Source organism: Conger conger, chromosome 1 (genome assembly GCF_963514075.1).
Source record: "Conger conger chromosome 1, fConCon1.1, whole genome shotgun sequence".
NCBI classification, from domain to species: Eukaryota; Metazoa; Chordata; class Actinopteri; order Anguilliformes; family Congridae; genus Conger; species Conger conger.
The window spans coordinates 10386510-10400347 of NC_083760.1; the positions used below are offsets into that span (position 1 = coordinate 10386510).

The following is a 13838-nucleotide window of genomic DNA, read 5'->3' on the forward strand; positions in this document are numbered from 1 at the left end:
ATGAGGTTTCTATATTTGAAGTCCTAACAAATACATATCCCATGAGTGTTAAGGCACTGTTCCCTGCTGCCTGGTGGTACCACAGTATGGTGTCATGATTAGGGATGGTATGGCTGCAGTTGAGCTGCATGGATCCTCCAGACACTCTCAGCAGTTCAGCGGGAGACTGATTAACTTTACTACTGAGAGCCAGCCCTGTGGACAAGGAGAAAGAAGACAGCTCAAGAGCTCAACCACCACATGCGTTACAGCTCCTTCTAGAAAAGAAAACCAAGATTGGATTCTCCTATTTTGTGATGAATTGATCCTTACCCATCAGACAGCTTAGAGAGACACTGAATGTGATGATAGCTCTGATCATCTTGATGCATCAGAGTCAGAGTGAGAATTAGAGCACTACATCACTGCCTATGGATGCACTTTGGAGAGGACGGGGTGGGGGGAGGAGGAGACAGGGGAAAAGCCACTTTTCAAAATCATTTGTCATTCTGTTTATGAAGCTGTAGATCCCCCTGCAGGAGAGAATCACTACTGTTTGTGTTTTTGGCTTCGTTTCAGGTCTGCTCCTCCCCTGTCACAGTCAGACTGGCACGGGGAGGTTTATGTTCACCGAGGCAATGAGTCTGCAGGGCCGTGGGTTCATTGGCTGCACAGAAATACGTGCCGCCGTCTTCTTCCTCCAGCTTCTTCACTTTGAGAGAGCCTCTTTCAGCCACAGTTTTCTCAGCCAGATATCGGTCTTTGCTAAAATTCCCAAACTCAGGGTTGCCATAGGAACTTGTGAGGACTATGAGCTGAATACCCTCATGTGGATTCTGTTTGTACCAGTACATCTGATTGTAAGTTGTTCCCAGGTCATGACTGCAGTTCATCTGGGCAGGGTCCTCTCTACGAGCCCAGAGAATTCTGGGGGTTATACTGACATCACTCTGCACACCTGGAAAAAACAAAAATCTCATTGTCACCTTGTTCTTATTTAAAGTGTTTATTTCTCTTACTATCATTTAATTACTTTTTTTTACATGATTACCTGTGAGGCTGTACAGTATGATGGTGAAAGCACTGAGGGGTCTGATCATGTTGATTCCTCAGAGATGCTGAGAGAGCAAATAAAACTCTACCCTGGAATCCTAAGATTTAGCAAGAGAGGGAGGAAGTGACATCACAACTTCAACACTTCTGTGGTTGGTCATACTAGGTCCTGCTGAGGAACTTCAGTTTTCATTCCAACAGTCGCTGATAACCCTTCTCTATGACAGAGGAGCTGTACTGTGGCAGTGATTTGGCACTGAATGAAAGAATGTTCCCGTGGTTTTGTGCAGGTGTGTTGGTCTGCCCTTTATAGACAACAATGAGTCTGCATCAGAAGGGTTTCTTTCTGTTTTTGTAGGGGAGAAAAGGGACTTGCAACCACTGTGCATAACGTGCTGCACAGAAATACACTCCACTGTCTGTAGATCTCACTTTGGGGATGAGAAGAGATACTGCCACTTCACCATCTCCACTCAAACTGCAGTGATCCTGATATGAGGTTTCTATGGTCGGGTTCTTATAAGCTACATATCCCATGAGTGTTAAGGCACTTTTCCCGGCTGCCTGGTGGTACCACAGTATGGTCTCATGATTAGGGATGGTATGGCTGCAGTTGAGCTGGATGGAACCTCCAGACTTTCTCAGGAGTTCAGCAGGAGACTGAATAACTTTACTACTGAGAGTCAGCCCTGTGAACACAGAAAAATAATATATTTCAAGAGCTCAACCACCACACGCATGAAAAGCTTCTTCTCAAAAACTGAACCAAGATTGTTTTCTTCTGCTTTCTGATGAATTCATTCTTACCTGTCAACCAGAGCAAGGCTCCTGTTAACCTGATGAGTGCTGGAACCATTTTGCTGCCTCACTGCTGAAGAAAAACCAACATCATTCAACCTGCACTGAGCCATGTCCTTCAGGAGGAAGTGACATCACAACATAGTGTGTCTGCCTACTCTGGTCTCTGAACCATTGCAACCACACACAAATAAAATACATACAAAAACAAAATCATTATCGATGACAATTGCAATTATTTACTCTCACAAATATTTGAGAGAATTTACAATGTGATTTCTAGAGAAGGAGAAAGGAGAAAAGTTCACTTTTTTTTTGTCAGCCCAGGATTGAAAAGCTACATTTTTTATGAAATGTGAGTCTGTTGATGAAGCTTTAGATCCCCCTGCAGGACAGCCTCGCTACTGTTTGTGTTTTTGGCTTCGTTTCAGGTCTGCTCCTCCCCTGTCACAGTCAGACTAGCATGGGGAGGTTTATGTTCACCCAGGCAATGTGTCTGCAGGGCCGTGTTCACGGGCTGCACAGAAATACGTGCCGCCGTCTTCTGCCTCCAGCTTCTTCACCGTGAGAGAGACTCTTTCAGCCACAGTTTTCTCAGCCAGATATCGGTCTTTGCTAAAATTCCCAAACTCAGGGTTGCCATAGGAACTTGTAAGGACTATGAGCTGAATACCCTCATGTGGATTCTGTTTGTACCAGTACATCTGATTGTAAGATGCTCCCAGGTTGTGACTGCAATTCATCTGGGCAGGGTCCCCTCTACGAACCCAGATAATTCTAGGGGTGATACTGACATCGCTCTGCACACCTGGAGAAAACAAAAATCTCATTGTCACCTTGTTCTTATTTAAAGTGTTTGTTTCACTGACGATTATTTAATTACTTTTTTTTACATGATTACCTGTGAGGCTGTACAGTATAAAGGTGAAAGCACTGAGCGGTCTGATCATGTTGATTCCTCAGAGATGCTGAGAGAGCAAATCAAATTCTATCCAGGAATCCTTACGTCTGTCAAGAGAAGGAGGAAGTGACATCACAATTTCAACAATTCTGTCATTGGTCATAATAGGTCCTGCTGAAGAACATCAAGTCTTCATTCCAACAGTCGCGGATAACCCTTCTCTATGACAGAGCAGCTGTACTGTGGCAGTTATTTGGCACTGAATGAATTAATGATCTAGTGGTTTTGTGCAGGTGTGTTGGTCTAATCTTTATAGACAATAATGTGTCTGCATCAGAAAGGCATTCTTTCTGTTTTTGTAGTGGAGAAAAGGGATCTGCAACCACTGTGCATAACTTGCTGCACAGAAATACACTCCACTGTCTGCAGATCTCACTTTGGGGATGAGAAGAGACACTGCCACTTCACCATCTCCAGTCAAATTGCAGTGATCCTGATATGAGGCTTCTATGGTCGGGTTCTTATAAGCTACATATCCGATGAGTGTTAAGGCACTTTTCCCTGCTGTCTGGTGGTACCACAGTATGGTGTCGTACAAAGAGATGGTATGGCTGCAGTTGAGCTTTATGGAACCTCCAGACTCTCTCAGGAGTGCAGCGGGAGACTGTTTAACCTTACTACTGAGAGTCAGCCCTGCGAACAGAGAGAAAGAATATATTTCAAGAGCTTAACCACCACACAGTGAACCAATATTGTTTTCTCCTGCTTTCTAAGGAATTACTTCTTACCTGTCAACCAGAGCAAGGCTCCTGTTAACTTGATGAGTGCTGGAACCATTTTGCTGCCTCACTGCTGGAGAAAAACCAACATCATTCAACCTGCACTGAGCCATGTCCTTCAGGAGGAAGTGACATCACAACATAGTGTACCTGCCTACTCTAGTCTCTGAACCATTGCAGCCACACACAAAAAAAATAAAATTCTACCATGAAATCTCAAGATCTCTCCAAAGAGAGAGGAAGTGACATCACAACTTCAACACTTCTATGGTTGGTCATACTAGGTCCTGCTGAGGAACTTCAAGTCTTCCTTACAACAGTCGCTGATAACCCTTCTCTATGACTGAGCACCTGTACTGAGAGAGGTATTTGGCACTGAATTAAAGAATGTTCCAGTGGTTTTGTGCAGGTGTGTTGGTCTACTTTTCATAGGCAATAATGAGTCAGCATCAGAAAGGCATTCTTTCTGTTTTTGTAGTGGAGAAAAGGGACCTGCAATCACTGTGCAAAACGTGCTGCACAGAAATACGCTCCACTGTCTGCAACTCACACTTTGGGGATGAGAAGAGATGCTGAAACTCGACCATCTCCACTCAAACTGCAGTGATCCTGATATGAGGTTTCTATATTTGAAGTCCTAACAAATACATATCCCATGAGTGTTAAGGCACTGTTCCCTGCTGCCTGGTGGTACCACAGTATGGTGTCATGATTAGGGATGGTATGGCTGCAGTTGAGCTGCATGGATCCTCCAGACACTCTCAGCAGTTCAGCGGGAGACTGATTAACTTTACTACTGAGAGCCAGCCCTGTGGACACAGAGAAAGAAGACAGCTCAAGAGCTCAACCACCACATGCGTTACAGCTTCTTCTAGAAAAGAAAACCAAGATTGGATTCTCCTACTTTGTGATGAATTAATCCTTACCCATCAGACAGCTTAGAGAGACACTGAATGTGATGATAGCTCTGATCATCTTGATGCATCAGAGTCAGAGTGAGAATTAGAGCACTACATCACAGCTTATGGATGCACTTTGGAGAGGACGGGGTGGGGGGAGGAGGAGACAGGGGAAAAGCCACTTTTCAAAATCATTAGTCATTCTGTTTATGAAGCTGTAGATCCCCCTGCAGGAGAGAATCACTACTGTTTGTGTTTTTGGCTTCGTTTCAGGTCTGCTCCTCCCCTGTCACAGTCAGACTGGCACGGGGAGGTTTATGTTCACCGAGGCAATGAGTCTGCAGGGCCGTGGGTTCACTGGCTGCACAGAAATACGTGCCGCCGTCTTCTTCCTCCAGCTTCTTCACTTTGAGAGAGCCTCTTTCAGCCACAGTTTTCTCAGCCAGATATCGGTCTTTGCTAAAATTCCCAAACTCAGGGTTGCCATAGGAACTTGTGAGGACTATGAGCTGAATACCCTCATGTGGATTCTGTTTGTACCAGTACATCTGATTGTAAGTTGTTCCCAGGTCATGACTGCAGTTCATCTGGGCAGGGTCCCCTCTACGAGCCCAGAGAATTCTGGGGGTTATACTGACATCACTCTGCACACCTGGAAAAAACAAAAATCTCATTGTCACCTTGTTCTTATTTAAAGTGTTTATTTCTCTTACTATCATTTAATTACTTTTTTTTACATGATTACCTGTGAGGCTGTACAGTATGATGGTGAAAGCACTGAGGGGTCTGATCATGTTGATTCCTCAGAGATGCTGAGAGAGCAAATAAAACTCTACCCTGGAATCCTAAGATTTAACAAGAGAGGGAGGAACTTCAACACTTCTGTGGTTGGTCATACTAGGTCCTGCTGAGGAACTTCAGTTTTCATTCCAACAGTCGCTGATAACCCTTCTCTATGACAGAGCAGCTGTACTGTGGCAGTTATTTGGCACTGAATGAAAGAATGTTCCCGTGGTTTTGTGCAGGTGTGTTGGTCTGCCCTTTATAGACAACAATGAGTCTGCATCAGAAGGGTTTCTTTCCGTTTTTGTAGTGGAGAAAAGGGACCTGCAACCACTGTGCATAACTCGCTGCACAGAAATACGCTCCACTGTCTGCAGATCTCACTTTGGGGATGTGAAGAGATACTGCCACTGCACCATCTCCAGTCAAACTGCAGTGATCCTGATATGAGGTTTCTATGGTCGGGTTCTTATAATATACATATCCCATGAGTGTTAAGGCACTGTTCCCTGCTGCCCGGTGGTACCACAGTATGGTGTAGTAAGAAGGGATGGTATGGCTGCAGTTGAGCTGTATGGAACCTCCAGATTCTCTCAGGAGTTCAGCAGGAGACTGATTGACTTTACTACTGAGAGCCAGCCCTGTGGACACAGAGAAAGAAGATATTTCAAGAGCTCCACCACCACACACATGAAAAGCTTCTTCTCAAAAACTGAACCAAGATTGTTTTCTCCTGCTTACTGAGGAATTCATTCTCACCTGTCAACCAGAGCAAGGCTCCTGTTAACCTGATGAGTGCTGGGAACATTTTGCTGCTTCACTGCTGGAGAAAAACCAACATCATTCAACCTCCACTGAGCCATGTCCTTCAGGAGGAAGTGACATCACAACATAGTGTATCTGCCTACTCTGGTCTCTGAACCATTGCAGACACACACAAACAAAATACAAAAAAAAACTAAATCATTATCTATGACAGTTACAATCATTTATTCTCACAAACTTTTCCTCACCTGTACACAGGAAAGCAAGTTATTTACCGGATCGAATCTGCAAAATACAAAACTGAACGCATTGACCATCTTTTGGATCATTTAAACAAATAAACTTCAACTATTTTTTTTGTTTTTTTCCCCACTCATTTAAAATGGAATTTAGAATGTTATTTCTAGAGATGGAGACAGAAGAAAAGTTAACTTTTTAATGTCTTTTTTCAGTCAGCTCAGTGTTGAAAAGTTAATTTTTCATGAAATGTGTGTCTGTTTATGAGGCTGTAGATCCCCCTGCAGGAGAGCCTTGCTATTGTTTGTGTTTTTGGCTTTGTTTCAGGTCTGCTCCTCCCCTGTCACAGTCAGACTGGCACGGGGAGGTTTATGTTCACCCAGGCAATGAGTCTGCAGGGCCGTGTTCACTGGCTGCACAGAAATACGTGCCGCCGTCTTCTGCCTCCAGCTTCTTCACCGTGAGAGAGCCTCTTTCAGCCACAGTTTTCTCAACCAGATATCGGTCTTTGCTAAAACTCCCAAAATCTGGGTCAACATTAAGTGTGGTAAACACTATGAGCTGAATACCCTCATGTGGATTCTGTTTGTACCAGTACATCTGATAGTATGTTGCTCCCAGGTTGTGGCTGCAGTTCATCTGGGCAGGGTCCCCTCTACGAGCCCAGAGAATTCTGGGGGTTACACTGACATCACTCTGCACACCTGGAAAAAAACCAAAATCTCATTGTCATCTTGTTCTTATTTAATGTGTTCATTTCCCTTACAATCATTAAATTTTATTTTTTTACATGATTACCTGTGAGGCTGTACAGTATGATGGTGAAAGCACTGAGGGGTCTGATCATGTTGATTCCTCAGTGATGCTGAGAGAGCAAATAAAATTCTACCCTGAAATCCTAACATCTAGCAAGAGAGGAAGTGACATCACAATTACAACACTTCTGTCATTGGTCATACTAGGTCCTGCTGAGGAACTTCAGTCTTCATTCCCACAGTCACTGATAACCCTTCTCTATGACAGAGCAGCTGTACTGTGACAGTTATTTGGCACTGAACAAAATAATTTTCCAGTGGTTTTGTGCAGGTGTGTTGGTCTGCTCTTCATAGACAATAATGTGTCTGCATCAGAAGGTTTTCTTTCTGTTTTTGTCATGGAGAAAAGGGACCTACAATCACTGTGCATAACGTGCTGCACAGAAATACACTCCACTGTCTGCAGATCTCACTTTGGGGATGAGAAGAGATACTGCCACTGCACCATCTCCACTCAACCTGCAGTGATCCTGATATGAGGTTTCTATGGTCGGGTTCTTTAAATATACATATCCCATGAGTGTTAAGGCACTGTTCCCTGCTGCCCGGTGGTACCACAGTATGATGTCATGATTAGGGATGGTATGGCTGCAGTTAAACTGTATGGATCCTCCAGATGCTCTCAGCAGTTCAGCAGGAGACTGATTGACTTTATTACTGAGCGACAGCCCTGTGGACACAGAGAAAAAAGATATTTCAAGAGTTCAACCACCACACGCATAAAAAGCTTCTTCTCAAAAACTGAACCAAGATTGTTTTCTCCTGCTTTCTGAGGAATTAATTCGTACCTGTCAACCAGAGTAAGGCTCCTGTTAACCTGATGAGTGCTGGGACCATTTTGCTGCCTCACTGCTGGAGAAAAACCAACATCATTCAACCTGCACTGAGCCATGTCCTTCAGGAGGAAGTGACATCACGACATAGTGTATCTGCCTACTCTGGTCTCTGAACCATTGCAGCCACACACAAATTAAATACATACAAAAACCAAATCATTATCTATGACAGTTACAATTATTTATTCTCACAAACTTTTCCTCGCTTTTACACAGGAAAGCAAATTATTTACCGGATTAAATATGCAAAATACAAAACTGAACGCATTGAACATCTTTTGGATCATTTAAATGAATCAACTTCAACTAACTACTTTTATAGTTTTTTTTTTCCCACTCATTTAAAATGGAATTTAGAATGTCATTTCTAGAGAAGGAGACAGGAGAAAAGTTCACTTTTGAATGTTTTTTTTCAGTCAGCTCAGTGTTGGAAAGTTCATTTTTAATTAAATGTGAGTCTGTTTATGAGGCTGTAGATCCCCCTGCAGGAGAGCCTCGCTACTGTTTGTGTTTTTGGCTTCGTTTCAGGTCTGCTCCTCCCCTGTAACAGTCAGACTGGCACGGGGAGGTTTATGTTCACCGAGGCAATGAGTCTGCAGGGCCGTGTACACTGGCTGCACAGAAATACGTGCCGCCGTCTTCTGCCTCCAGCTTCTTCACCGTGAGAGAGCCTCTTTCAGCCACAGTTTTCTCAGCCAGATATCGGTCTTTGCTAAAATTCCCAAACTCAGGGTTGCCATAGGAACTTGTAAGGACTATGAGCTGAATACCCTCATGTGGATTCTGTTTGTACCAGTACATCTGCCTGTAAGATGCTCCCAGGTTGTGACTGCAGTTCATCTGGGCAGGGTCCCCTCTACGAGCCCAGATAATTCTGGGGGTGATACTGACATCGCTCTGCACACCTGGAGAAAACAAAAATCTCATTGTCACCTCGTTCTTATTTAAAGTGTTTGTTTCACTTACTAACATTTAATTACTTTTTTTTACATGATTACCTGTGAGGCTGTACAGTATGATGGTGAAAGCACTGAGGGGTCTGATCATGTTGATTCCTCAGAGATGCTGAGAGAGCAAATCAAATTCTACCCTGGAATCCTAACGTCTGTCAAGAGAGGGAGGAAGTGACATCACAACTTCAACACGTCTGTGGTTTGTCATACTAGGTCCTGCTGAGGAACTTTAAGTCTTCATTCCAACAGTCGCTGATAACCCTTCTCTATGACAGAGCAGCTGTACTGTGGCAGTTATTTGGTACTGAATTAAAGAATGATCTAGTGGTTTTGTGCAGGTGTATCGTTCTTATCTTTTTAGACAATAATGAGTCTGTGCATTATAAAGTATTCCTTGTGTTTTTGTAGTGGAGAAGAGGGACCTGCAACCACTGTGCATAACTTGCTGCACAGAAATACACTCCACTGTCTGCAGATCTCACTTTGGGGATGAGAAGAGATACTGCCACTTCACCATCTCCACTCAAACTGCAGTGATCCTGATATGAGGTTTCTATGGTCGGGTTCTTATAATATACATATCCCATGAGTGTTAAGGCACTGTTTCCTGCTGCCCGGTGGTACCACAGTATCATACTGTATGAAGGGTTGGTATGGCTGCAGTTCAGCTTCATTGAACCTCCAGACTCTCTCAGCAGTTCACCAGGAGACTGAATAACTTTACTACAGAGCGCCAGCCCTACGGACACAGAGAAAGAAGATATTTCAAGAGCTCAACCACCACACACATGAACAGTTTCTTCTCAAAAAGTGAACCAAGATTGTTTTCTCCTGCTTTCTGAGGAATTATTTCTTACCTGTCAACCAGAGCAAGGCTCCTGTTAACTTGATGAGTGCTGGAACCATTTTGCTGCTTCACTGCTGGAGAAAGACCAGCATCATTTAACCTGCACTGAGCTATCTCCTGAAGGAGGAAGTGACATCACAAAGGAATAAATGACCCACCAAAAACAGAGTTTCTCTATAACATGTATACCATTAGACATACTTTGATCCCACAGTGATCCCATTATCAGACTTTTAAATCCGGTATTTTTTTTTTTAAGTATGACACTGCATATGCCATTGAAATTTTCTAAGTAAATTTAAACAATTGGCATATGACTACATACAGTAAAATACTGTTGGATTTCCTGAAGTACTTGAACACTGGAGCATTCATCTGTTTGTGAAAAATACAGAAGGTACGGTGTATTCATGCATTAAAAGCCGTGATTAAATATAAAAATGTGTGTGGTAATTAACTTATTGTGAGCGTAATGGCTGTATTCATGAGATTGAAAACACGGACATGTTTGACGATGTCCTTCCAGTATATTTAGAGTGTGCATTGTGGCAAAATGTGCTTCTTATTCTGCTACGTGACTCAGTGACAGCAGAGGAAGAGCACACTCAGAGCTGTGCGGACGTAATGTGAACTGTAGCGGCGCCCGAGGCTCAGGAAGAGGTTTCTGCAGAGAACAGAGGGCCGTCGGCAGCAACGTGCGAGGCCCACGGCACAGAGATAAACCTCAGCGTCCTCCATAGGTTGGCATTTATATTGCGCCTTTATCCAAAGCGTTGTACAATTGATGCTTCTCATTCACCCATTCATACACACACACAGACACAGACGGCGATTGGCTGCCATGCAAGGCGCCGACCAGCTTGTCAGGAGCATTTGGGGGTTAGGTGTCTTGCTCAGGGACACTTCGACACAGCCCGGGCGGGGGATCGAACCGGCAACCCTCCGACTGCCAGACGACTGCTCTTGCTGCCTGAGCCTTGTCGCCATGGGTCAGGTTGGATATCGCCAAAGGTTCCCGTTTTTTGTGGCTACCTCCCGTTATCTGGAACCTGGGGCCGACGCAGTCTCCCGGTAAAGGACGGCGATGAGCTTCGGCGTCCGCTCCCCGTCGGGGCTGCCGGTACCAGAGCATGCGGACGTAGCCGGGGTCAGCGCAGCCGCAGCTCAAAGTGCACGACCGCCCCGGGGGGCTTTCGAGAAGCCTGACGGGGAGCAGCTGAACAAGCGGCGCTTTTGAGACGGAGCCGCCTGAACGGCAAAGAACGGGAGGCAAGAAGAAAGAAGCACACACACACTGATCGGCTCGCGAGTCGCTGTGTCTGTATCGCCGTGCACACGATAGCGCCGAGACAAAAGCAGTTTCCTCTCAATGTAGCGGTCACTCTTTAACGGCGTGAGATTGCAAGCATGTGCTTAGAATGTTCTTAGCTGAACATTTTCATGCTCATTTAAGAGCCACGACTGTTAATAGAAAGCAATGGAGTTCAAGAACACTGACATAGAATCAAAAATAATAAAATGAATTCCGGAACACCTATTTCTCAAAGGGTTAAACCTCACCCTTCAGACAGATCAGAGAGACACTGAATGTGAGGACAGCTCTGATCATCATGATGCATCAGAGGCAGAGTGAGAATTAGAGCACTACATCACTGCCTTTGGATGCTCTGTGAAGAAGCATTCTATGAAGCTTTAGATCCCCCTGCAGGAGAGCCTCGCTATTGTTTGTGTTTTTGGCTTCGCTTCAGGTCTGCTCCTCCCCTGTCACAGCCAGACTGGCACGGGGAGGTTTATGTTCACCCAGGCAATGAGTCTGCAGGGCCGTGTTCACCGGCTGCACAGAAATACGTGCCGCCGTCTTCTGCCTCCAGCTTCTTCACCGTGAGAGAGCCTCTTTCAGTCTCAGTTTTCTCAGCCAGATATCGGTCTTTGCTAAAACTCCCAAACTCAGGGTTGCTATAGGGATTTGTAAGCACTATGAGCTGAATCCCCTCATGTGGGTTCTGTTTGTACCAGTACATATTAGTGTAAGCTGTTCCCAGGTTGTGGCTGCAGTTCATCTGTGCAGGATCCCCTCTCAGAGCCCAAAGAATTCTGGGGGTCATAATGACGTCACTCTGCACACCTGGAGAAAAGAAAAATTTTCAGTGTAACTTCGCTCTTGGGTGAGTGATCGTAAAGAAAGTAGTGGTCTGCCATCAAATTAATTGTTAATGCTTGTAGAGATGGCTTCCGGGTCTCTGAAATTGGCCAGAGATGGCATCTTACCTCTCACTGAGAGCAATGAGACAGCGAATAGGAGGAGATGTCTCATCATGTTGACTCAGTGCTAGTGAGAACAGTAATAATGCAGCAGTGTGCTCAAAGGGCAGTCTATGGGGTGGGGAGCGGAAGAAGTGATGTCACAAAGTCATCATCAACATGTAGTGGAGGCAGAAACACTGGGGTGGTTTTCAAGACCAGGCTTGATCCGGTGTCAAGATAACTATTTAGCTTTTAGGCAAACTAGGCAGTAGGTACACTTAGGGGTAGGAAAACTTGTTGTACAAGTAGCAGTGAAATTGCACTTCCCTCTAGGGTCTTTCAGCGCACTTATCCCTGGTTATGGGTATGCACTTTGTTGTACGTCGCTCTGGATAAGAGCGTCTGCCAAATGCCATTAATGTAATGTAATGTAAAAAAGGCGAGTATTGCCGGGCTGAATGGCCCGTTCTCGCCATTACCTCATGTTGTGTTATGTTAACTTAATCTTTTACTGCACCCTGCTGGCTGCTTTCTGCATGTCAGAGGGTTTATGTTGGGGGGGAGAGAGAAGACGCCGCGCTGTGTGTCACTGGCTGCACAGAAGTACACCGCGTCACCGACGGCCAACCCGTTGCCGGAGATCGTCATGGTTCCCGACTTTTTTCCATCTCCTTCGAGTTTGAGCGTCTTCTCCATCAGAGGCTCCAGGTTCTGGTTGTTGTGGTAAAGATATCCGAGGAGCTCCAGAACCCCACCCGCCCCTGGTTGGCGGTACCAGAGAATTGTGTTGTAGCTGGGGACACTGTGTGAGCAGTTGAGCGTCGCTGGTTCCCCAGACCTTAGGAGGAGCGATGGGGGGAACTGTTGAACGCGGCCTGGCTGAGCGGTGAACACCTGCATGATACCCGTGAGCCAGACCCACACGGTGATGAAGACGATGGGAGCCCTAGTCATCGTGATGTCATCCAGATCATCACACCATACAAACCTGACCAGATCTGATCTGTCTCTCGCTGTCTCTCTCTATCTCTCTCTCTCTCTCTGTCTCTCTCTCTCTCATACACACATACTCTCACCCTCTCTCTTTATCTCTCTCCCTGTCTCTCTCTCTCTCATACACACATACTCTCTCCCTCTCTCTTTATCTCTCTCCCCCCTCTCACCCACTCTCTCTCCCTCTCCCCCTCTCTCTCTCTTTATGCCCCCCCGAGGAAGAATAACCTCAGCCTGTGCATCTGAAGAACACCCAAACATTGAAGGAACTTATACTATATATATATATATATAGTATCCACAATGTACATATTGTTACGCAGAATGATTGCACATGCATTGCTGAAAGTATCAGTTGTCTGTGGTTTGCTGCTGTGTGTAGGTGTACCCAGACTGCTGAGCCTGGCGCTCTGCTAGGTTTTTGTGGTGGATAGAGCGGCCCTGCGGCACTGTGCTACCAGCAGCACAGAAATACGTTGCGGCGTCTGTGGCAGAGACGTTCTGAATGGTTAGCGTAGCGTTATTGCGCCCGTCGCCTTTGAGAGTGATTTTGCTTTTAAGTTCATCCTCTGGGTAGGCAAAATTCATATTCAGGTATCCTAGGTACGTGAAGACCCCGTTTCCCGACTGCAGATACCAGAGAATGCGATCGGCACCCTCCACGCGGTGCGAACACGCGAACTCGGCGGATTCTCCGGCGAGCCGTGCCAGGCAGGGGGGGCTTTGGCGAACTTCGCCACACAGAGAAGGATCTGCGGAGAGAAAGAGGGGAGACGTTAAAATGGGGCTTTGCGACTAAAACTCATTCACGTGTTCACTGTCATCGCACGACCCGGAGGTCGCTAACCTGTGAGCCAGAGTAGAGCGAGAATGCGGGCGATGGGGAGTCCGTTCATGCTGACGTGAACCAAGCCACCTCGGGTTATTTTCTGTGTCAAATAACACTGGCACTCTGC

The 13838-nt window shown here is 45.5% G+C and overlaps 1 gene segment (V, D, J or C); it reads right to left on the minus strand.

The window, feature by feature from the left end:
• Nucleotides 1–12384: 12384 nt before the first annotated feature.
• On the minus strand, nt 12385–12911 carry LOC133140669 (T cell receptor alpha variable 5-like). The segment is given in 1 exon segment: nt 12385–12911. A coding segment is annotated over 1 exon segment (459 nt).
• Nucleotides 12912–13838: the final 927 nt, after the last annotated feature.